Source organism: Sturnus vulgaris, chromosome 3, assembly GCF_052056855.1.
Source record: "Sturnus vulgaris isolate bStuVul1 chromosome 3, bStuVul1.hap1, whole genome shotgun sequence".
Classification (NCBI taxonomy): Eukaryota; Metazoa; Chordata; class Aves; order Passeriformes; family Sturnidae; genus Sturnus; species Sturnus vulgaris.
In genome coordinates, this window is record NC_142245.1 from 3,945,562 (window position 1) to 3,971,404 (window position 25,843).

The 25,843-nt window shown below is 41.8% G+C and overlaps 1 protein-coding gene and 1 long non-coding RNA gene across 4 annotated transcripts in view; one reads left to right on the forward strand and one right to left on the reverse strand.

Moving 5' to 3' along the window:
* Positions 1-1,782: 1,782 nt before the first annotated feature.
* Positions 1,783-11,448, reverse strand: AHSA2 (Putative activator of 90 kDa heat shock protein ATPase homolog 2). Its single transcript, XM_014895098.2, has 9 exons — positions 11,015-11,448; positions 10,730-10,920; positions 7,051-7,136; positions 6,348-6,462; positions 5,072-5,160; positions 4,750-4,872; positions 3,899-4,000; positions 3,062-3,113; positions 1,783-2,846 (listed from the first exon to the last, which is right to left on the reverse strand). The coding sequence occupies exons 1-9, from the start codon at positions 11,092-11,094 to the stop codon at positions 2,671-2,673; spliced, it is 1,014 nt and encodes a 337-aa protein (XP_014750584.2). The 5' UTR covers positions 11,095-11,448; the 3' UTR covers positions 1,783-2,670.
* A 2,299-nt stretch (positions 11,449-13,747) lies between these two features.
* LOC148224140 (uncharacterized) overlaps positions 13,748-25,843 on the forward strand; it is a 28,546-nt gene continuing 16,450 nt past the window's right edge. The window contains exons 1-5 of one of the 3 annotated variants that reach the window (XR_015802060.1): positions 13,748-14,100; positions 14,856-14,903; positions 15,135-15,240; positions 20,813-20,953; positions 24,706-24,748. This is a non-coding gene — a long non-coding RNA (uncharacterized LOC148224140). The remainder of the gene's footprint in view (positions 14,101-14,855; positions 14,904-15,134; positions 15,241-20,812; positions 20,954-24,705; positions 24,749-25,843) is intronic. The other 2 variants (XR_015802062.1, XR_015802061.1) reach the window with 2 other exon arrangements.

Here is a 25,843-nt window from a genome sequence, read left to right on the forward strand (position 1 = left end):
AGAGAAATCATCAACAGCTTCTAATCAAAACTTCTACAATCAGAACTTGGAAAACATTGGCCTGTGGATCAAAACCTGAGCTGCAGCAGCTGCTGGAACCCTCTGGGTGAGTAGCTTTCTGAATTAACCAACCTTTTTAACACTGTTAACAGCTGATTGTTGGCATGTTGTCTGAGCTGCTGCCCCTTGCTGGCTTTAGCAGCTCCTGCAGGATGGGATCACATCACACTTGTGGCATTCTGGCCTTCGGGGTGGTTTTTTACTTCGTTGGCAATGATTTCATAAAGGATATACAAATACTGCACCATTAATCATGTCAGGATTACCAGAAATATGATTACTGCTCTTCCCTTACCTCCTCATTTCCCCCTTGAGTATTCCTGTAATTTTTACGAAGAATTTTTTTACAGTAGTTTTTTTGAACAGAAGTAAGTACGACCTGCACAAATATTTCTTGCTTTTCCAGAGCTGTTTCCAGGTGTTTGTCCTCTGTATCCCTCACTTTCCATGCTCTAAAAAACATAATTCTTTGCATTCTATTCCCCTTCTCTCACTTTAGAACAGTTTTATGGTTTGTATTTTTTCTGCTTTTAAAAATCTTCCCTTATCCTGCCTTTGAAAACCATTTATCTCTAAATCCTTTAATCTTCCACTGGCTTCCTCAGTCTCTTAAAGCTTTGATTTTGTTCCAGGTTTTATCCCACTTCTCATTTATTATTACTTGCTTCCTCCTGGAATTTCTACCTCCCATTTAACCCCTTCAAAATTAAGCTTTTGAATACCTTCTCCATGCACAGCCAGCCTCTCCTCTGGCACTTCAAGTGCTGAGATCTGTAAAGAATTTTGGCCATAATCTTACAAATCTTGTCTTTCCCATTGTATTATTTTTCTCTTTGCCTTTCTCAGCTAATTACCATCTAACATTTTTTACTTTTAATTGGGAAGTCTAGGGGAAATTTTAGCACCAGAGGGGGTATGGAGCTGATGCTCCTCGTTTTCCAGGGGTTTTGGCAGCCCCACACCTGGAGCAGGGACTGCAATGCTGGAAGCACAAGTAAGTCCTGTCTTTTTTAACACCAATAACTGGCAATTGCTCCATTCCAGTGAGGGCAGGGAGACAGGAAAACCAGGGGATTTCAGTCATGAGGGAAAATGGGTGAGGCACAATTCCCAGAGACTACTGGGGCTGCATTTTCACTGTTTGAAGAAACTTGGAATTGCATAGAACCACCTACTCTCAAGGATTAAATCGTTGCAAAATCTCTTCAACCATCTACCCACAAGCCTGCTGAAGCCTGAACTGTCTTAAACCTTAATTTCACTGTCAACCACTACCCTAAATTATTTCTGTATTCAAAACATCAGGCTTTTCTTCCTTGAATATTAAGGGGGGGAAGTAACTAAATTTTGAACATTCAGAAACAGATGCTAAAATACAACATTATCCAAGAGGTTGTTCCCTACCTAGCCCCTGGACTCTTAAAACAGCAACACCCAGGAACTGCTGTGTGCCTCTCCTGTCACTTTGGGGATTTTGTTCTTTTTACTACCACAGACCTCACCTCGGTTCAGAGGGGTTGTTAATAACTGACTGCAAACTTTGCAGGAGAACCTGGCCTGAAGCAAGGAGCAGCACCTCTGTATCCTCGGGAATTGATGGAAGCTTTTTGGGTGGTAAGGTTGCCATCTGTTGGCATTCTGTAAAAATAAAATATATAGGACTTAACTTCTAAGAAATTTACTTAGTAAGTTTGGCAGGATCAGTTTATGGAGAAAATCAGCTTAATGTAAAATCACGTTTTTATTGAGCCAAGCATATTTTCCAAAGGCAGCCTGCCCTATTGTGGTCAATTTGTTTCAGATTGCATATTTCATTTGTACACTTTATTTATAAAGCATTTGAGAACTAAGTTATCCTTGCTCACCTCGAGATGGTTTCATTAGGAATTACAATTTGTTCCTGTCAAAATTCTCTTAACAGTTGTTCTCTTTGAGGTACAGCATTGCAGAGGGCTGTAAATCATTTCAGTGGAAGGTTTTACAGAACTGCAGAAAGCAAGCACTACTACTGTTTGTTTCTTCCTAAATAAATGTCACACTGAGGTCAAGTAAGGGAGTATAGTGCATGCAGACCTAATAATTACATGACATTGTTAATTATCTTTCCTAAAACTGCAGCTGCAAACAGTCTGCAGGTAAAAGCATCTAGCAAGTATTCCACAAGGCTGGAAATGAAACCCCCCCATTTCCTGAAATGGATCAGCAGTTTTGTAATCCCTTTCAGCTCACCTCTGCTGGGAACTCCATCTCCTACCAGGATTTAATTTTGCCACTTGATACACTGAATTTTAAGGAACTGGAAATGCTTCCTATTGATGGTGTAGCTCACCTGCCTCTGAGAGCAGGACTCACTGCAGCTCAGTCATTATCACTCTCTGGAGTTGCAGGCAAGCAGAACAGAGATCATTGTCCCCAAGTAAAGCTTTGATATACAGAGTCTGACTTGCCTCTCATTCCCTAAAAACCCATAAATAGTGCTATGTACAGTCTCATAGAAGTGGGTCTTTATTCTTCCCACAAATAAATTATATTTTTCTTTTTTTTTTTTTAGAAAACCAAATGTTAACAAAGTATAAAAAGTAATGCCCTAACAAAACTACAGTGCTGTTATCATTCCATGCTGTCTTTTGATTGCTGCAGTAAAACATGTATTTCTTCAAAATATTGCTTCTTCCAACATTGTCTTGTACTCTCTTCATGGGAGACAGGGACCCCTTTGCATTCCAGCTCCAGTTCTGACTGAGTTGCCAGGTCCTGGAAGTTCAAGGCCACTGTTGCATAATGTTCTGAGGGAAGAAAACAAGGACCCTTGAGTGAAGTGCTTTTTTAAAGAAGGACATTTGTTGGTGCTGATTCCCTCTCTGCTCTGCCTGTCTGAGCACAGCTTCTCCAAAGGACACAGACCAAGGGAATGCCCAGCCAAGGCTGGTCCCTGCCAGGATTGGTCCTTCTCCCTGCAAAGGAGCCCTCCAAAATCAGAGATCCTTGGAAAAAAACTCACCATCAGGCCAGCTCCTACACCGCCACTTCAGCACAAGTCTTTGGCTTGGGACCTGTGGAAGATAAGAAAGTTCTCCCTGTTAGCACCTGAGAGAATTCCCACTGCAGTTCTCCCTGAAATACAGCGAGAGGAGCAGGATTTTATGGAATACTGGACACAGGCATGCAAAGAAGAGCAAAACTGGGGTTTGGTTTTTGAAATAAACTGCTTTCATGGAACTTTCAGCATGCTGCATTCCACTGTTCCGTTTTTGCTGTGGGAAAAGACCAGGACTCGTTGATACTGATTTTCTTGCAGACTTCTGAAACAAGGACAAGCCCAGTTTTCCCCACTGAAATTTTCAAGTGTGACCGAGTGATTTGTTACACAACCCAGCCTGGCCCAATACACAAGTCAGGCAGTCCTGCAGATGAAAATGGTTTTTAGGACATTTCAAAAATGCAGCTGAGCTCTAATTATCAGTGCACTTCTATGTGCACCAGCATTCAGTTGGGGCAGGGTAACACTTGCCCTGAATAGAACAGAGATCATCTCCCCAGTTTTAAAGGGGATGAGATTTGGGAGATAAACCTCGAACCTGCCTTCTCCATCCTCTCAGTTACAAAGGATTGTGCTGGGTTTTCTGCTCCCTGTGCAGGTCCTTAGGTGTGGTCAGTCCCTGCTCTTTTGATGGGACAGAAAAATCAAGCAACAAAAGACCAACAGTTTGGCTTTGAAACAGAGGAACTGAAAGATGCACTAGAGAAGCTGAAATGCACAGATTTAAGCTGCTTTCTAACTCAGAGAAGAATCCATCACCCTTCCCCCCTTCGTTAAAGTGGAGTAGGAGCTTTTTACCAGTTCTGTGTATTCACCACTGACAAAGCCTTCAAACATCTGAAGTTTGCCTCCTTTCTCTGCTTCAATCATGGCTGGGCACTTGGAGAACTTCTGTACCAACTAACAAAGAAAGAAAAACAGAAAATGCACCATGTTGGGAGACAAGGGAGGGGTGCTGCAGGAATTAAGTGAACTCTGATACACCTGGAAGTTTTTTAAACACTCATCATTTGATTTTATACAGCATTGCTGCGGTGCCCATTGAGGTGGCACAGTGAGAATATTAATGCTGAAGAACTTCCACTGGTAAATACAGAGCAGCACAGGCTCTGCCCCCAGCACATCCACAACTGGAGACAAAACTGGATGTTCCCAGACTGGGAAATGAGGCAAACAGAGCAGCAGCTTCAGGAAGGTGCAGAAGAGCTGCTAAGAGCCATTTCTGTTTCCCAGAGGTAGCCCTGGGATTGTAATTTAAAGTTCTCCAATAGCAGCCCAGACTCACTTGAAGGACACAAACCCAAAATTAGTGATTGTGTGTTTCATCCCCTATAAGCAAGAGTATCATTACCTCCAGTAATTAATCTAATTAAGCTGTGGGTAACAGCAATGCCATTACTGAGCCCTTCAGGCTCCTCAATAACACCTACATCAAAAAGCAAAGCTTTTGTTAAGGACAGCACAAGGAAGCTGCACCCAAACCACAGAACAATGCAGCCTCACTGTTAAGGGAGCAACTGGCAAAAAAAAGATCTAAGGCAGCCTAATAAACTCTCACCAAATGGAATTTGTACTTGACACTGCGACCTATTTATTGCTTACACAATTCTTCACATTCAGTTAAAATGCCTCCTGAAAGTATCACTTACTTCCTTCTTTGTGAAGATGCTGTAAAGTTCATCAGCTGGAGAGTTGAAGACTTCCCTCATATGTATCCTCACTGTTGGAATTTTTACTCCAACCATATCCAGAGACTGTGGTGTAACAGAGTCCTGCAAAGCAAAAAAATATTGACAGGAATTAGTGCAAGATCTCGACCCTTATAAAGTGCTGGCAGGGCAAGAGTGTTGTCACCTGTATATTCTCAAACACAGTGTGTGAATACATGGCAATTATACACTGCATTTCTGTATTTACTCAGCATTAATGAGGAGTCACTAATTACAGTGGAAAAACCTGAAGCCATCATACCTGCATGCTGCTCCCACTCGGTTTTCGCTCCGTGGCCAGTTCCTGACCTGCAGGAGCTTTTGTTGGCAGAATCATTCCCAAGGTGAACTCTGCAATGAAGAAAAGCACTTTTCAGTGTGAGATGGAGCTCTTCAACCCCTCTGACATCCAGATACTCAGTGATGCTCACCCAAACCCTGGAGAATGGGGAAAACTCTGCAGGACATAAAATTCGATCTGATTTCCCCAGTTTACCCTTATGTTTCCATCAGGAACAGACCGAAGAGCAATTTCCCTTGCAAAGGCTTTTCCAATTTACCTGACCCAAATCAGTAACATCTGCACAGATTTCTGGCAACACAGCAGATGTTCAGATCAAAGAGAAATTAAACCCAAAGAAATTCTCCTAAGTTTGGCAGAAGACTGGAGTGGAACTCAATACAGAATGGGAGTCATCCCTGTCAGAGGCTGCTGCCTTTTAAGTTTCCAGTGTTAAAAGATCTTTGGACACCCTAAAAAATCATACACAGTAAATCCTCAAGCCAAAAATTGCTGGAACCAACTAGGGAAAATTACACAGCACTTGACAAAAAAAACAAAACAAACAGAGCTAATAATTTAACAAAGTAGTTCACTATCAGAGATGCACCTTGTAACAATTTGACTGCAAGCTGTAAATGCATCAGTTTTTGGAGCATGCTTTCCTGGTTCTTGGTAACAGCTGTAATTCACAAAAATACCAGTTCAAAAAACAGAAAGGAAAATTTAAATTTGGTTCACCTTTGGTTTAGAAGAACAAGCGAAAATTTATAAATTTATTAAATTTAGGATAACAAAACCTTAGAATCTCAAACGATAATGGCAAGCTTAAAGATGTAATTGTAAAGAACAGAAATAAAGACAGCATTTCAGAAATTCTAGAAAATAACTAATTTAATTAATAACTAAAACAAAAGGACATGAAAATAAGGCAAGGAAGGCAGTTTTTTAAAATGAGACAACAAAAAGCAATGCTAATATTGGCCAGTCCTAGTAGGGCCAAGCTGAGCCCTGGCAGGGCCTGTGTGACCCAGCACAGCCTCAGTCACTGCAGAACATTCTGGACATGGCCACTTTTGAGAGCAAAAAAAATCCTGAGTGTCAGGACTAACTAAATTCATCTCAGCTGGTGACAATTAAAAATAAAACCACTACAATATATACAATATTAATACCTGACCAGGTTGTTCAGGAGAGGCACCTGCACAGGAACACTCCCAAGGTGCTGATTAATTCACTTGGTTTAATTTTGATTTACCTGTTTTAAGTGCTTTCAGGTAGTCCCTCAGGGCCTCTCTGACTTTGGTGGTTCCTTCAGTTCTCATCAGATCCTTCAGAGCATCACCTTCCCCTTTCTTCTTGCTAACATTTATCTGCAAACAGAAAAATGACAGCATGTGAGAGACCCCAGTCAGGAGCCTTTTGGCTTCTGGCTACAAAGGAAAGAGTTTGGGCTTTGTTTACTTTGCTCAAAGCTGCAATTTCAAACTCAGGATCTTGGGGTAGCCAACCTCTGCTAAATGCAGTTGTCTTAAGACATAAATAAATGTAGTATCTCTACCCAGTCTAGTTCAAGTATAGCCAAAAGCTGCTTCTCAGCAGAGGCTAAAGGACCTGTGAATGACCAGTATCAACCATTACCCAACCAACTGGGAGATTCCTTAAGGTCTTAGGGCTGGGAGTGGTTTGCTGTGTTAGTTTGGGTTTTTTTTTTTAAGACTATAGCAGAATTCTTCTCAACTTTGCAGTTCAAATATCATCACAATCAATAATTAGTAAAGGAAACTGCACATTCCTCATTGGTAAATTTGACAACAGAGTAAGGCATTATTCCAAGTATTATAAACACGTGTAATTACCCCACTTAACAACAGGAAAAATCAAAATATGATGCCTAGATGTTGATTAACTTTATTTAAGAATTGTGGACCTATACAGGCATACCAGTGTTGTACACCTACCTCTGTATCATCTACCTCATTTTCTTCTGACAGGTTAGGAATTTCAACAGATCCCTTATGTTTCTCACCAGACTCTTTCACTGTACCTGTATTAACATAACGAATTCTTAAATGCATCATTAAAAACTATTTCCCCCACAGCAAGAGTTTTACACTTGGAACTCAATTGGACAAAGGTGTTACCTGAAGGGAATTGCCTCAAGGCTGATTTAAAGGAACTGAACAGCAGCCTGAGCCTCTCCTGGGAGCTGTGTTCCCTATCCAGGAGCACCAAGGTATGGCCAGGGACCCACCTGCTCCCTGCACTGCTCTGACACCCTTTACAGCCTGTCCCAACACTGAATGAGCATCTAAGGGTGGGCAGGGATAAATCATCTCCTTCTCCTCTGAATGTGCATTCAGCAGCTCCCTGGAATGCCAACCATGGCCTCTTTAATTGTGGGAAAGCTCCCAACATGCAGGCATGTTACCAGGAAACACACATGTGTACAATGGAGAAGTATACAATTGACATTATTTAAAATATGAAATTCACATGCACATTTAGAGCATTTGATATTACTTTTAAGCACTTCAAAATCACTGCACAGAGATTCAGCAAGGACAGGAATTATGCTCCACTTCTGGCCCAGGACCACCCCACTGAGTTGCCCCCCATGTGCTGCCCTGCCTGAAATCTACACGGAAGAAATTGAATTTAAGGTACCAAGCTTTTTTTCATTACACTGAAGACTCTTTCCCTTTGCCGTGCAGAAGTGTTTTGTTATTTAAATTAACTCACTAATTAGATCAGATAAAATCCCTTCAGAAAGTTACAACAGAAACAGGCAGGTCTGTCAGCTCAGTGTCAGAACATAAAAAAATCCAACAAGGTGCTTCATCAGCAAAACTCTCAAATTCCAACAGCCCAAGACTGAGCACGACTGCAGAAAGGGAATTATCAGGAAGGCAGATGCAGAATTTCTGGGGATTCTCTGTTTCACAGGAGCCACCTGGATCCCACTGTTCCTGAGCATCACTCTCATTATTTTAATTACTTCCCTGAGCCCCCATGTGATCACATAGCACCAACAGAACCCAACTGGCTGAGATCCCAGTGAAGGACTCCAATAAATGATCTGGTGTTTCCTGGCATGGAGAAGATGAAGGGCTGTTGGTAACACAAAGTGCAAAGATCCCTCCCACTCGGGTCTGAGGTAATGAGGGATTGCTCAACGTGCAAAGTCTGTTAATCCACAACTACACAAGCACAGCCACTGAGGGAACAGCAGAACCAGACCTCGGAGTCTCCCAGGAGCACCTGTCACTCCATAAAGCCGTGGGAAATGGTAAATGCCATCCTTGAAACACTGCTGAGCCCACAAAGCCAACTCAGTCTTCCCTGCTCCCTTCCAGCACCAGGATCAGTACAGGAAAACCACACAACATGGGCTTTGCAGACAACAAAACCGATCTTATTTTTGGCTGCTCTCCTCAGAAAGGAAGTGCAGGCATGCAGGAAGGAGTTTTTTGGGAGCAAAACACAAACCTGACTTGATTCAGCTAATCCAATTAGCAGTTTTCACAGCTCTTAAAATGAAGTTTCAAAATGACAGCGTCTGTGCTAAGCAGCAAAGTCCAACCAGTGAACAAACAGAGCTGATGGATCAACACAACACAGCTGCAATACTGGTGCAGCTCTGTTTTCACTACCACTGTAATGTAAACAAAGCTTGGCTACCTTTCCATCAATCACAATCAAATTATGTGTTGGACTTGCATTGGAATTCAATACCAGACCTGAGAATAAATTATTTTTTGGTTTCCTGCCTGTCCAGTATGAAGCACACATCTCAGGAAGACCCAGCTCTAACACCCTGGTGAAATACCTGCTTTAAAAGGACAAACATGTTTTCACAAAGCTTCCACTACAACGTGGAATGATCCATTAAAATCCTCATTACAGCTTCTAAAAAATGACAGAACAGCCATTTTGCTCAATTTTAGTGCCATTAAGTATGCTCAGTTCCTCACTTTCTTGTTTCTCTCTTACCTAAATTGCTAGGCACAATGTTTTTCCTACACTGGACTTTCCAAACCGGCTGCAAATCTCAGGATTTTTATCATTTGTCCTTACATACCCACATTTTAATCATAGCTTCAAGTCCTAGTTATCCTTGAAGACTTGCAGAACTAATTACAGTTTTTTAGTTCAATCTGAAATCTCACTTCTAATTTAGAGCTTTCGAAACACACAACATGATGGCTATCACAAAAAAATCATCAGCCTCTAGGTTTTTTTTTTTTTTTTTTAGAATTTCCTGTGTAGTAGCCAGCTCATTTAAAATTAAGCTCTCAAAGCCATGATTCACTCAGCACAGCAAAGCAGCCAGCCCAAGTCAGAGCTGTCTCTAAACACTGACCAGCATAAACACCTTGTAGAGAAACAGTTCAGAGGGTTTACACAGAAATACAAACAAAATACTGTCTGCCTGCTTCTAATTTTATACTCTGAAATAAACCACACAAAGCCGAACTAACCTCTGTTTAAAGCTTAAGGTGATTTTTGCTGAACTTAAAGAAGTCAAAAAGCTGATTACAATTATTTTATCTACACTGATCTAAACTGCACAAGAGTATATAATATTTGCCTTGCTCTCTGTTAGCATCTACACTACAGCTCTTAAGTTTATAACACACTTGGAACATATAAAACTACCTAAAACAAACAACAGCACTCAGTTTAAAGTCTCCTCTTATTGTGGGTGCAGACTTCAATTCCAGAACTTGTCCTGGTCTCAGCAATATTCCACTCAGGGAAACCTCCACAGCCGAGGGCTGAGGAATAAGGACAACATTTGGGGAAGCACAGCCTGGCACTTGGCACTACAATATTCAGGGACAGTTTCCTGTGCAGGCTCATTCCATCAGCTGCTCCTGCTTCTCACTCCAGTGCAAGACACAATTTGCTGTCAAGTTTTAGGTATTTAATAAATGGAAAGAATTCCTTGGTATCACCAAAAGCCGAACAGCAAACAAAGAGCTTCTCATGGGACAAGCACAGCGAGGGCAACTCCAAGAGCTGGGATATGGCACAACAAAAAATGCAGAGCCCCAGGTATCCCAAATACTCAAGAATCATTTCTATTTTCCACTAAAGAGTTTTATCCTCATGTAATTCGTGATCCTCAGTGTAAACCACAGATAGTTTTTGGAAGCAGGTGTAATGTGACGTCTCCTAGGTTTTCCTGCTCTCCAGAGGCACGGAGGAGCACAAAGCTGTAATTTGGAGCTGTAATTTGGGCACAGTGGAACTAAAGCAGCCCCGGCACTGTGCTGTCAGTGCCACCACAATGCAGGCATTCACTTCTAGCAAAGCAAAGAGAGTAACGCCGTGCTGATACACCGGGAACGCAGCGCTAAGGAATAGGCGGTGCAAAAAGCCTGGGTGAAGAGGAAGGAGCCAAGCTCGGGTTTCAAGGTTATTTAAGAATACGCATTTATCCAGTCCAGGCCCACGTGGCTCCCGCAATCTCCCCACGACTCTGAGTCACTGCAGTTCACCGAGGCATTCCCGTTTTCCCAGCCCGGAGGGAACGGGTTCCCGATGGCAGCAGGGACCAGCACAGAGCCCACGGTGCCAGTGGCACCTCCCCGGGACACGCAGCCGAGCCCCTGGCATCCCCCTTTCCCCCCGTACCTTTCCAGCTCAGGCGCAGGTTCCACTCGTAGAAGAAGATGAGTTTCCCTTTGCGGCTGTTGCAGGACGCTTCGCCCTCCACGTGTTTGAGGTCGCCGATCTCGCAGCGCCCGGCCTCGCCCTCCACCACCAGCCCCTCCAGCACCTCCTTCAGCTTCCTCTTGGACCAGCTGGTCGCGTCCCGCTCCGTCCTGCCCCGGGAGCGGCGGGGTCAGCGCCGGCCGCCCATTCCCCACCCCCCTCTCCAGCCCTTTCCCGCATCCCCATCCCGTTCCCGGCGCTCACCAGTGCCAATTGTTCACGTTGGTGCCGTCCGCCCGCTCCTCCACGATCCAGCGCGGGTCCCCCTGGCCCCACTTGGCCATGGCGCTGCCCGCTCCCCCCCGCTCCTCCCGGCCGCTTCCGCCGGCACCGCCAGAAGGTGCCAGAAACTTCCCCGCCCCGCCGGAGGAGGAGGAGGAGGAAGGCGAGCTCAGCCCTGCCCTTCCTCCCGGCGAGGAGGGCGGAGGGAGCGGGCACGGCAGCGCCCGGAGCCGCCGCGCTGTGCTGGTCCCTGCGGCCGCTCCTCCGCTCCAAAGCCTCTCCAAAGCCGCTCCTGGGGGCTGCTCCGCGGGAGGCACCGCCTAACTGGAAAACAGAGAAAAAAAACCCCAAAAAAAAACAGCAAGGAAAGCAGGAAAATTAGAAAACACTCTCGTTTTCAAAGACTGCGGCGGACACCTCTGCGCAAAACAACAGAATAATTGATGTCCCAAAATTACGCCGTCTGAAGCAATGACAAGGCAACGCCTCTGGAATCGGGTTTATTGTCTTGCCCATTTGACACGTGCCAAAAGAAATTAAATACGCCGTGAGACAGCGCTGCTGCTGCTGGGGAAGCAGCCCTGCAGCGCAGCACTGCAGCCCTTCCCGCATATTGCTTGTTCTCTTCCTTATCCATCTTTACAACAGCAGCAGGATTAAAATCTGGATAACATTCCCATATTTTTATTGCTCATTTAATTCTGAGTTGTTCCAATGAGTCTCATTGCGGTTTTTGTAAAAATTTTCTTCCATCAAGTGTTCTTATCAGAGAGATATATCATTTCCAGGCTCGTCGTCTCCATCGTCTGCATCCAAAATCACTGCCACCTCTGAAAATTTTACTCCTTTCAGTTCTTTCTCAGGGGCAGGCAGTGTGGGATGAGGTGTTAAGGAAAGAGCTGGCTCCTGGTTGGTGTCTGTGGGAAAGGAATCCTGCAAAAAAGCATAATGTAAGTGAGGCAGAGAGCTACAAATGGTTGAGTGAGGAGAAATTATAAGCAGTAGAAATCATAAAATTGTGAGTCCTTTACTGTTCCCATTCCAGAAAGACAGAATAGAGTCATCACTTGTGGATGAAAATGCTGCTCCTTCTTCTAGGCAGGGACAAACAGCCCTTCCTCTAAGATTTTTGAATAGAATCATGGAGTTTTTTGGCGTGGAAGGGACCTTAAGAGATTGTCCAGCCCCAACCCCTACCATGGGCAGGGACACCTTGCACTAGACCAGGTTGCTCCAAGCCCTGTCCAGCCTGGCCTTGAACACTTCCAGGCATTACTTCACAAGATTTTATTTTTTTAAGTTCCATCAGATTTGCTTTTGTGATAATTCCTTCAGTTATTTGTTGAATAACAATAATATACCTTTCATGCCATGCTTTGCAATCAAAAAAGTTGTTACCTGTTTTGTTGTGAATCCCACAGTGGGCTGGACCTCCACATTTCTACTCTCAGCAGCTTTTTCAGGTGCTCCATTTTGCTCCTTTTCACCCATGTAATCCAGCAGCACTGTCTCCAGGTATCTGTCATTTTCAGAGGCCTTAATTTCATCTTTTTCATCTTCTCTGGTGCCTTCCAGGTTGTCAAATGGCATGATCTCAGTTCTCCTAAGAGAGTTCAGGAATTCATAGCACCTTGAGCTCAGACAAAAATCTCAGCCTCTCTACAACCAAGAGCAGTGTGTACCCTGATCTCAGAATTAGTGGGATTTTACTCAGGGGAATTAAGTAGCTTCTTATATCCTAAGGGTCATTTCTGCATTAGGATTAACAATTTGTAAAAGAGTAAGTAGGAATTTGCCTTTGATATAAGATTAAAAGGAATTAACTTCCTTCAAGTGTGGAGATTTTTAACTTATCATTTCAAGGGTAATGGACCTATAGCCTAGTGGGAGATCCAAGGAAAATCCTATGGTACCAGAATAAACTAGAACCACGGTTTTTATATGCAATTTTTTGTAAATTTGTGATAGCAGCAATCCACTTACCCATTAGTCATGTGCTCTGGTTTCTCTAAGCTTTTCACACTTCCATTTTCGTCAGCTGCCCACGGGTTATCAAAGCCCTCCATAATTTCAACTTTCTTAACCAAATCTTGTTTCCCATATTTTCTGAAAAAATTAATAATAATCATCATCATCACTTTTGAAGATTGGCTTTACAGTTGTTTTAGAAACAGAAGATGAAATATTTGTGTTGTAAGTTTAATACACAACATTTATTTTCAGTGTTATTCTGGGGATTAGTTTGAAGTGTTTCCTATTTTTCCATAATGGTAGCAGTGTAAATGTTTGCTTCCCTTCTGGAAATTGTTTTCTTCTACCATGTGGCCCTGCTGTCACTGAAATTAAGCAGCAAAACCTCCCTTGATTTCATCATTTATGGGATTGGAAGAGACCCACGTGCCCTCTTTCACAGTTAAAATTTCTGCTGCCCAGAAGTATTTTTTTCTACTTTTTCTGCGTGACAAACACAAGAAAAAACAACTTTTCACTTGTGTGCGGTGCATCCAGCATAACAAATCTCGGGCAATGCTCCCTGCAAATATCAGTAATTCATCACACAGATATTTTGTGTGTTGACATTTATCAAGCCATCAGCTGTCAGTCTGAATGCCACTGCTAAGGCAAGCCCTGTGTACCTTTTCCTTTTCAGATCCAGCACGACGTAGGCCAGGAAGGCGACAAAGGTGGCGGCGAGCAGCACCCCGAGCACGATGGCAGCCACGAGCTCCGGGGACGCCGCGGTGGCCGCAGCCTCCCCGATGGCAGCGCTGACAGATGCTGAGAACACCTGCTCCAGCTCCAGCTCGATGGCATCCTTCTGCTCCCTGAGTTTCCTGAGGATACCAGGGGAAAATGAGCGTGGTTTACTTCACCTTCATTCTGGCTGCAGGAGTAGTGAAGAAAATAAAGAGGATCCCTCCCTGCTCTGCCAAGACCTTTTCTGAGGATTCAGACTTGTCGTGTTTTTTCTTTAGGAAAAGCTCTGTTTAACAGCAACCAACCCTGGTGCTTGTGACCTAAAATGCTGCAGAGCTTGGATAGTTGAACTAGATCCACATCACTGACAGGTAATGTAAACTCCCCATCACTGACCAAAGAAATGTAAAGTGTATTCATTCTGCCACTCTGAGATCAATATATATTCTAGTTATATTCTTTCTCCTTCAGCTTTTTTTTCCTTAAACTGACTTTTCAATCTGTTTTGCACAACGAAACCACCCTATTCATGTTTTTTACAAATTCTGAAAATTCGATTTCAGTAAACAGTGAATCAGCTTTCTGAATTCTAAAAAAATCCAATCTGCATAAGCTTTGACCCCCTAGAAGTCAGACTGTGCCATACAGACCTTTTTACATCTTCTGCAGGTACTTCCTGGTGGGCCTCATCAAAAGCAATGAAGTTTACTTGGGTTTCATCAGTGCTGCTCCTTGCTTTTCCTTCAAACTCGTTGGAATAAATACTAACCACATACACATTCCATCCAAGTTTATCTTCCAGGACCCTGATATCATATGAAGAAAACATTTTTAATTAATTGGCCAATGACAGATTCTTTTATTCTGGAAATTAAATGAAGTAGTATTTAATACAACACTTGGCAGGTGTTAATTTATGCTAATAAAAGTACCTTGGCAGGTATTTTAATCTAAGCATGTAAAAATGCATGATTATCTTTGGCAAAGGAATTAAACTATTTGTCCAAAATTCTTGAGTGATTGAGTAGCAGAGGAAAAAAGTATCTATAGATTACTATAAACAGTAAAGGTAGAGAGGAGGGAAATTTAGTCTCATAATCCTCATTGTTTTCTCTTCTTTTTCCAGAGATTTTGTGCTGGATTGGACCAGTGGCTCAGTCAATCCATCATTCAGGTAAGTCAGCACCAGCTGCTTCCAAGAAAGTTTTCCATTTAATTTTTACCAACCAAAACTGGTCCATAATAGCATCAACATCACAAACTCATTTTTCCCACCTTCAGAGTGATTTCCCTTCATAAGCACAGGACTCAATCTTTCTAATGTAAATATATATTTATGTGTAGCCAAACAAAATCCATCTTTGTTAACATGCCAAAAAGGCCTAATTATGGCTTTTAATTGTAGGGTGGCCATCAGACATCAGTGGCTGATTCCCTGTTCCTGCAGGGCTGGGATGTTCTGGAGAAGCTCTGCTGCTGTGCCATGAAGGGGAGTTTAACCTGTAGCAATGGTGAGTTTGGTTTGTGGTGTCTGCCCTGTGTCTGAACATTTTTATCCTGCTATCCATAGAAACCTTTATTCTAGGCTGTTAAAAATGACACAAACATTGAGGTGGGGAGAGACCACTTGAAATTGTCTAGTCCAATGACTTCTTTGAGATTTGCCAGCTTCAGGCAAAACTTACAAGGCAAAAATTGGTGGATTCCTGAGAATTCACTCTAATTATTCTGAGCTATGTCAAATTGAAGGCCTGGCTTTTCCTGGGAACTGGCTGTATCAGCTCCTCTGTCAGACCCCTATCCCAAAGGGATCCTGAATTTATCATTAGATATTATATCAGAATAAGCTTCACAGTTTCAAAAATACCTTTTTACTTTATCACTGTTTCTTTCCACAACATTGATCTTCTGATTAAGCACTAGCATCACGATGTTGCTGCTAGAACTGGAATCAAGAGTTACCTGATAAAGAATCACAGATAAGATTTTCTAAAGCATTTGTACCTCTCATAGATTGACCAAAAAAAACCCTCAGCCCACCAAACAATAACAAAAACCCTTTGATATAAAATCAAAGTCCTCCAAAAATCAGTTTTTGTGCCAACATATTTTTATATGTCAATGAAAATGGCAATCTTAATTCTAGTATGTAAATATTCATTTATCTGACAGCCCTGTTGACAGAATTAAGTAATTTTTTTTTGCCATTATCAAAGTTAGCCCTTCTTGGTTACAATTTTGACATGGAAATAAATCAGGATTTTACATAAAAGTCTTCCTTACGCTGACGTTTGTCCGGGCTGTGAGCCTTCTTGTGCCATTGTCTGCAGCTTGGACTTGCAGATGAAATGTTCCAGCCTTTCCTGCTACAGAAACTGTAAAAATCTGCCCAGTGTGTTCATTGATGTCAAATTCGTTGGTTTCACTGCTCACTAAGCTGTACAGCAGAAGTCCATTATCTCCTGAGTCTGGATCTGTGGCCTGGGTTTAAAAAAAGTGATTTGTGACACTCAGCCTTGTGGCTTTTGGGCTTCACGTTGTTCTTCAAGCAGTAAACTCAGCTCTCAAGAGCAGATTTAAGGCTCCTTTAATGCAGTGCAAGAAACCCAGCTGCATCACAGGATTTCTGTCCTAGTGAAGAGCACAGGAAATACTCTACCTGGACTGTAATGACAGGGTGTTTGTAGGGCACAGAGTTGGGAATGCGGGCAGAGTAGGAATTGCTGGAAAACACAGGTTCTTCATTCACATCCTGCACAGAGATTGTCAGCATGGCCACGTTCTCAGCAAACAGGCCTGCAAAAAGCACAAGTGAACAACCTTAACCATCAGCTTTTCACCTTTCATATGTCCAACTTTACAAGTTAAAGACAATCACAACTCCTATGTGGGTTGCAAATACAAAACGTATCCATTGCTCCCCTGGAATGTCATTCAAAGCAAGAAGTTACCTGAACGCTGGACTTCTGCAGCAGAGGAGACTCTTTTATTTGCTTGAATTAAAATCACATACTGAGAAACTTCCTCATAGTCCAAATTAACTGCTGTTCTCAGCTCACCACTTTCAGGATCCAGTCTAAAGTGACCTGAAAGGAAAAACACACACTTTTGCTGTGACAGCTGCCATTTCACTTGTACCCCTCCTAGCTCTGGTGTCTTAGTTTGTCCTTAGCTGCCCTTGGGATGTTTCCATGGCTCCTCTGCTCTGAACAATGTGAAACTCAACATTTCCACTGGCCAAGCAGCAAAGGCATCATCACTGCTGGGTTCATACCCAACACCAAACAGCTCTTAAACATGTAAAGGAACAGTAAATGTGAAAAGGAATTTCACATGATTTCACAAATAAGGAGAACTGCAGCTCCTTCTTGCACAACTCCATTTTTTATGCTTTTCCAAATTTTCTCTCAGTTTCTGTGTATTTCCTTTGTTGTGGGCCAAATGGAGCCCAAGCACAGCTGCAAGAGGGCAGATGCCTTAACATAAAGGCAAGGAAATGATGGACTAAAAGTGATTGGCAGGGAGGAAGCTGCTTGTTAACAACACTTTCTATTTTGCCTCCCCCAGTCTCTAAGTTATCCTAGTTTAAAATTAAAAGAAGCAGCTTCTTAGCAAGTTACCACCCTTTCTAAAGCCAAAGATCAGCAAAGCCAATGATGAAAAGCCCTGAAAAAAATTCTCTGTGTACTCCTTTTATACAATAAGTTTTATCCATGCTCTTCATCTCCCTATTTATGCACAGCAGCACCTGCCATGCAGAAGACAGGTTATGATGTTCTCCTGGCTATTTTAACTCACAAGGGGCATAGTTCTCACCTCTTTCATTGCCAGATACAACAGTGTAATCAATGTGTTCTCCTGAAGTTTCAGCCACAGCAAAATCATAAATTAAATAATCCACTCCAGTGTTTTCCAAAACAGAAATGCTAATGCAGGAAAGAAATGATAAATCATAATGTTACATTTGCCAAGAGTTGTTGCCCAGGCAGGCTTTGAAATTTAACTCTTTTAAAGAGAGTTCTCTGTGGAAAATCTTGCCCTCTCCCCCCATTTGTTTGCCAGCTTTCAGAGTGCAGTGCAAACCCTGGTTTTCCAGCCAGATTTTGAGTCATCCTTGAGTAAAACCTCAGGAAAAATGTTTTATAGTGTCCAAGAGAGAAGGGGAAAAGAGTCTGGCTTTTAAAAGCTGCAAAGTAGAGAAATAAAAGGCAATGCCTCAGCTCACATTCACAGAACCCCCAAGCAGAATTTCCTATGTAATGCTTTAAAACAATCCCCAAACTGATGTCCTTTTCTGCTGCATGGAAAAATATGAAAATGACCTTCAACTTTGCTACGTCTTGCACTACCTGGTGAACACATCCCAGTTGTTTAACTCAATCTGAAAGCCTCACCTGATCTCACTTCTGTTGAAGCGAGGAACGAATGGGCGGTTGTCAAACACACTCAGAGTAACCACAGCAGTGCCATTTAAAGGAGGAGAACCTTTGTCCTTGGCCATCACTGTTAAATGCATCTCTCCAGATGTAGACAGGTTTCCAGTTGTAATTATTTTCCCCTCACTGAAATCCTCTATCAGGAAGAAGGGGCTCACGGCGGGATCCGGGAGGATGTGATACTCAATGAGGCCATTTTGTCCCTGCCATGAAAGGAACACAATTTCATGGAACTGGAGTATGTTTGGAAGGGTAGGATAAACACTGAAACAAGAGATTCAAAAAACATCTAAATGTCTCCAGTGAAATTATTTTGAAAATAGTGATTTTTAAAGAATGAATGCCTTCAAATTAAAAAAAAAAACAAAACCAAAACAAAGCAGAAGAAAATACACAATACGTTGGTCATTTACACAGTAAAAACGTGGCAAAAATTCTCTAAGGAAAATAAGTTAGATGTGTAGCAGGGGACAGTCAGAGTGGCACAGAGAGGTCAAGTGCCACTCTGCACAGCTGAAGGAGGAGTTTCATTGGGGTCTCAATGCAGATCTCCCACAGTTCAGCAATTTTCAAATGCAATTTCACTTTTTATACAGAATCATTGAAAAGGCTGATTAAAAAAGGGCTGTTAGATGATTTGCAGCAATGTACCACAGCTGCAGCTATTCCAACCAAAATTATGCATGAAGAAATAGGAAGGCACCTGCTACACCTATTTTGTTGTCACTTGGAGATGTTTCATCTTGTAAATGATATAATTACTAGTGATGTTGTCATGGTGATGTCGTTAACTACTGGATATCCCTGCCAGTGCCTGGATACTATTTGATGGGTGTAATACAGATATATCAAACAAAATTACATTTAAAAATGAGGACAAAGAGAATAAGCTGGAGTGCTGCACTTCAGAGGAGTTTGGCAAGCAGACATTTCCTTGCTCAAACCAGCTATAGGATGTTTAGTTTTTACAGATTCTTCTACCTCAAAAGTTCAGATAACTTCAGAGACGCTAAATTGCTTCAGTCCATACTTCTGAAGGACTGCTGCATGCAGCTCTGTGTAGTGAAGGGAAAAAATAAAGGAAATAGAGCTGAGGAAACATGCCCAGAGCCAGGCAGTACATCAGTGTCAGGCAGAGCTCCTAATTTGCAATTCTTAGAGCTGGTAGTTAAGCAGGATCCACTTTCTGCTGTGCTGGGTGCCTGGAGGATGGAGCAGGATGTGTCAGTGGTGCAGGCAGAGCAGAGTCAGGGTAAGAGCAGGAATTACCTGGTCACGGTCAGTGGCGCTCACGGTGAGGACAGGAGCACCCACAGGGTTCACCATGTTTATGGAAGCAGAATAGGAGCTCTGGGCAAACACTGGGGCATTATCATTCACATCAATCACTGCAACACTCACGTGGGTGCTTGCCTAGAAAACAAAAAGTTGCCATGCACTTTAGAGTATTCACAAACTCTTATTTAGCGTTGTTTTTTCCTTCCTTGCACATGTGACAGAAATGATAAATCAGGCTTTGAAAACGCTGCAGTAAAATATTGTTTGGGTTTAATTGTGTGAACTCAGCATCAGAGATCACTACAGGATTTTAGCAGGAGAGACAGGAATTCAGTGTTGCAGTAGGATTCTTCTTGAAAGGTGTCTGAATAAGTAAGATCAGGATGTTTAGGATTCCTCCTCCATGCAGTTAAGGAAACCACACATGTTCTGATTCTGTTAAAGAACTGTCTAATAACTTTCCAAATAAAATACAGCAGAACTAGAACAATCTGCTGAAAACACTTCTTCTGCCACGAAAATTATCACATCCCTTATAGTTCTAAGAGCAGCAGACAAACTCCAGTTCCCCAGCACAGGTCAGTCAGCAAATAATTCAGGGTCAAAGCCTACCACGCATAATTTTGAAGTATTTCACATAATTAAAGTATAGTACTACTCGATGTGGTTAAAGGTTGTAGAAGTCTGACTCTAAACATGATGAGGTGACTCATTTATTCTACACAATAAATGGCTGGCACAGATCTCCCTCCCAGTAGCTGAAAATGCACTCTGAAGTGTCACTGTTCATTACAGTAATGGTCTCTTACCTGGTAAAAAGGGGCAGATTTACTGTTGACTGCAGTCACTGTAAGGTTGTATTTATTCATGGTTTCATAGTCTGGAGAGTTCCTTATTTTAATGATGCCCTGTATTTCATCTATTTCAAATATATTTTCTCCATCTCCTGAGACAGATTTAAACAAGCATCATCAATTAATACATCTCAGCAGCACATAATTGACTATACTCTAAATTATTTGTTTACTTGTGTCCCGAATGCATCAAAGTAATTTTTAAGTAGTGTATGGATAATGAAGAAGAGCAGAAGTATTTTGAGTGGATGAGTATTTGAAACATGAGCCAAGGTTTGAAAATAGTATGAGCATAAGTTAGTAACATTCCAAACCAGGTGAAAGTGAACGTTCTTGGCTTTGGTGGAAAGAGGTTAGGAAATAACACGGATAATACTAATTATGCTAAAAAAAAAAAAAAAAAGTGCCAGTGCAGTGACAGGATTCCTTGTTACCTGTGAGGTTATAAAGAACAAAGGCATTGTCTCCCGTGTCTCTGTCTGATGCTGTGATTTTTCCAACTATGAATCCCACAGGCACGTTTTCCTGGACACTGAATTCAGACACTGGATCAAACACGGGTGGCCAGTCATTAATATCTGTGATCTTTATCACAACTGTGCAGTAACCCCTCTTCTTCTCAGGGATTCCATCATCTTCAGCATACACCACAACCTGTAAGTTACACAGTTATTGGGAATGAGAAATCATACAAAGAGGTTCTTGCATAAGCATTAAAAAAATCTTGCTGAATTTTGAACTTTGAAATATTCTTAGAAATGTAAAGTCCAGTTCTGAATTCACCTCAAAATTATTCTTGAAATATCCAGCAGTGGCAACAACAAAAAGAAGATTAACTGAGAATCATGTCTGCAAGATTTCAGTCCAGCATAGATCCAAGCAACAGACAGTCCTGAGTACATGAGCTGTGGTTGTGAAATTAATTATTCATGTGCTGAAGTGTTTGCAGGGCAGGTGACCAATGAGCTGTGCTTGAATTTAATTCTGGTCAAAAGGCAGTGGCTTGTTTTAATAATGCCTCACACTTTGAGATGCTCCTATTCTAAACCAGTGCAGAAAATGTTGAAGCATTATCCAGCTAAACAAAAGCACAAGTGCCACCTGTTTTCCAAGAGAAAGATAAAGGGTTCTGAGTAAAGAAGATGAAAAAAATCTAAAGCAAACCTGATATTCTGTGGGTTCCTCCTCATAATCAAAGGGGGCAGTGGAATAAAGGATTCCAGTTGTTTCATTTATCCTGAATTTCAGTCCATCTCCGTTGAGAATTCCATATGTCAGGAGACCATTTCTACCTGTGTCATTGTCCTGAGCTTTCAGCTGCACAATCTGAGTAGCAGGGGAATGCTGTGGAGGAAGAAAGATTGAGGCTCTCAGAGACCACTTTGCTGCAATTGCTTGAATTATGTGAATGGAGAAAGTAACAGATACTGCACCCACTTACAGTAGTACAGACACTTTAAAATCAAAATTATACAACTTGTTCAGCACAGTAAGAGAGTTTCCTGCTTTCTCTAATTTACAGAAAATAACTGTTTTCCTTTCCCCGTGTCTCTACCTATAGCTGCAATTTTCAGAGAGAAAGGTTATTTCAAACAGCCCAAACCTCAAGCATCTGACTTGCTGTTATTTCTGTTTAACAGCCCCTTCTCCTCTGAAACTCAGTAGGGGTTCTCAACTCCAAAATCACATTTCTTTCTGAACGCTATTTGGCTAGTAATTATCAAAATAAATAATCTAATTCTTCCTTTTAAATAATGTTATTTGCACCAAGATTGACAGCAGATATCAGCGTTTCACTTGCAGGGCTATTTGAGACCTGATCTGAAGTTATTTGATCCAACAGGGCATCCAGCAATTCTCACTGTGTAAATATTTCACATGGAAATCAATTTTTTAAGTTTGGGAAATGTGATTCTAGTTCTTCTCCATTAAACTAAGTGGGAACATTAAAACTGGGTGTAATAAGTGAACCTATCTTTAACTCAGTGGTAGAAATGGAGTAGATTTTAAATCAGTTGTGGCTGCTAAAGACAATTTATGTGCATCTCTCAAAGCTAAGATATGTGCTCTATAAAATATTAACATGATCAATGTGCTTATTTAAAAAAAAAAAAAAAAGCAACCAGCAGAATAAAGTGTGAAAAGTGTTGCTTGAAAATTGAAGAGTGAAATGTTGAGCAAGATGCTTTTGCATATTTAAATGCTGTGGCTTCTTCTGTAGAGAACCACAATGTCTGAAAATCTGACTGAAATCTGGCTTGTTCTCTGCTGCTCATCACTTGTGCCAGCAAAATCACAGCAGATTGTAAGAGGAGAAACATTGCTAAATTAGAGACTTTGCTCTGTTACTTCCCTGTAAGAAGCTCCTTTACAAAAGAGTGAGTGAGAGCCTATGAGGTGCCCAGCACATCCAATAGATTTCAAATGCACCTGAATATTTTCTGTGTAAAATATTCAAAATGGAGTGGTAGTTCTTCCTTCATGGAGCCCCTATTTAGAAAAGATTCACTTTTCCTTCAGTAAATCCACACACTTCTAGATCATTCTTGTTGTGTATTGAGAGTTTCCAGCCCAGTTCCAGAAGCTTAACTTATATACTCAACAGAAGATTACAAAAAAAAAAAAAAAATATTAGTTTGAAGACTTATTTTTGTGCTTTGGTTTGGATGACATTTTCTTACCTCTGGCAATGTCTCTTCTAGTAGAGAAGATGGGAAAACTGGAGGGAAATCGTTTTCATCAATAATTTCCACCTTCACTTCAACTTCATTAAATATGGTGGCATTAGATGAGTCTGTTGCTCGTACCTTGAAATTTACTGGGAAATCTTCCAGTTCTAGATTCTTTCTTGTTCTTACAATACCATTGGATGAATGGATAATGAAATATCCTATTTAAAAAAAAAAATCATCCAGAAATTATTCTGGTTATGATTTCATTAGCTGAAACTGAAGGTATGAATCATCCAGTGAAAATTACACATTATTTATATGAATATTGTATGTATGTTACAGTATTCTTCAAGGAACTAAATGAAATTCAGTGGTTTTACAAGGTTGACAAGAATGTCATATATATCCAGGGCTGCAATTAACAAAAAGAAATAATTCAGAAGGTCAGATGGGAAGCAAAATGGAGAAAATTCAATCCACCACTCTCCAAACAGGTCTTCACATTCCTCTGAAATGGTTAGAGATTATTTGCCCCTCTTTCAGTTATAAATTTCTATATTTCCTAAGAAGTCCTGGTCTTAATGAAGATGAGGAATTTGGCAACTACCTTCAAGATCACTACTTCATACAAAACACTTCACAAAACTGAAGTACAAATTGGCTGTTTGATGATAGATGAAAATCAGCTCTATATTTAGCAAAAAAAAAACCATGACAAAGCACTGATGCACTTATTCTAGGCACTCACATTTGTTAGGAAAACGTTGCTGAATTAGTTTTGCTGCTAGGGGTTTTTGTGCTATTAGTTATTTTTTTTGTCCAGCCAGAGTAACTTTATGCCTGACCAGGTACAGCCTGACCTTCCTGCAGCAGACACAGCACACAGCTGGTGAAGCCAGCCCTGTGTCACCTGCCTTGTGCTGCTCTGACAGAAATTCAGTTCACCTGATCCACATCAAACCAGTGCATTGAGTCCATTCCCATCCACTATTAATGGCTGTGCATCCGAGGGAAGAGCAAAAGGAAGGAGAGAAGAAATGATCCCAATGCTCAGTGCTGTGCTTGTTGTTTCACACCCCCTCTTCCCATCATTCCACAGCCAGGGCTCACCTTTCTCATCTCCAGAGGTGATGCTGTAGTTCAAAGGGAGCTTGTACAAGGCACTGATCTCCACAACAAACGTGTCTGTGGGGGCCTTCTCTGACAGAGGGGCAGGGTGATAGGCTTCTTCCAGGAACACTGGGAAGGACACATCCATGGGAGCAATCAAGACTGTCACCTGCAGAGGAAAGGACACGGCCGTGGGGGTGATATTTGCAGCTTTAGCAGAAGTTTTCCCACTGAGGTGTGAGACAGCACAAGTCCAGGCTTTGGCCAGTGAGGAGAAGCCTCACTGGGATTGCTGCCTGCTGAGTTTGACACTGCCCTGAAGGCAGCAAATACTGGTGGCAAACACCAGAAGCCTCATCAGTTTAGGTTCACTGGGTGCTTTGCTAAATACAGAGTTCCAGTTCCTCACACGGAGCACATTTCAAAGGACCTGTGTAACTAAGCAGCTCTCAGAGGGATGCACTCATCCCCAGTCTTCCACTGGAGAGGGGGTAACCAGAGCAGGAGCTTGCACATGCAGAATTTTAAAACTATTGTAACTGGTTTATAGATTAAGAACAAAAGAGGATATGTGGTAAATAAAAAATGCTTACTGCTTCACAAAACTAATTTATTTCTGTTGCCAGACAGCTGCTGTCCAATCCTCTGAAGAATGAGGGCTTGTTGAAGGTAATTTTCTTCATCTTCATCCATACAGATTTCTAATTTTTTTTTTTAATTCTGCTGTGATATTTGGTGGCAAAAGATCAGCAGCAAGTTATAAGCGTTGTGTTAAAATATTTTTAAAATCATATTTATATTTCTCATTCTTCAATCTAGAAATTATTTTTTCTTCTATTATAGGGAAATAAACAGGAACACTTTATTTGCCATCTCCTGTTTATTTATCACATACTTCCATTACATCCCTTCTGACTGTCCCACTCTTTGACCTTTGACAGAAGTCTCCACTGCTCTAGTCCTCCTCCCTCACAGCATGGAGCTTCTGTCTTTTCTGCAATGGAACGATCACAACCATTTGGGGTGGTGTGCCAGCAATTGCTAGGGCAGCAGAACTTGGTAACTCTTACCTTGTAGCCTGAAACAGAAGTAAATTTCTGACATTCTGATTCCTGCTTTGAATAGTTTTGCCTAACTAATACCTCTTTCTTGGTGTAGCTATGCTCAGTTTGGAATAAAACTATCTGGGGAATTAACTGTGCAGTCAACAGAGTGCAAGGTAGGAGCTGTAGTACCTTTACAGAGGTTGAAAGAGGTGGCAGACCCGAATCCGTCGCGGTGACGTTCAGGGTGTAATACAGGGGAACAGTTTGTTTGGATAAGTCTCTTGTTAACCTGAGCTCTCCTGTGGTACTGGAAAGACTGAAGAGGCCTTCTGAGTTTCCACCTGAAAACAGAAAAAAAAAAGGTTGGAGATGTTCTCTGGAGCCAGCAGAGACAAGTGGCTGAAGTGTATGCCCAGGAGTGAAGAGACACAGGTTGACATCCTGATCTGTACGTGTGGTTTGGAGCAAGACACCCCCTCTAGTCCAACTCCTTGGTTCAAAACATGGCCAGGAGTGAATTCAGCACAGATTGTTCAAGGCTTTGATCCATCAGGTGAGAATCTCCAAGGACAACCTCTCTGGGCAACCTCTTCCATTAATTACTGGTCTTCACAGGGAATCTTCTACCTCTTCTATCCAGTCAGAACCTGCCAGTTCAATTTATGACCATTTTCTCATTCTGGTGTCATGCAGCTTGCTTTAGCAGTATCAAGTAGCC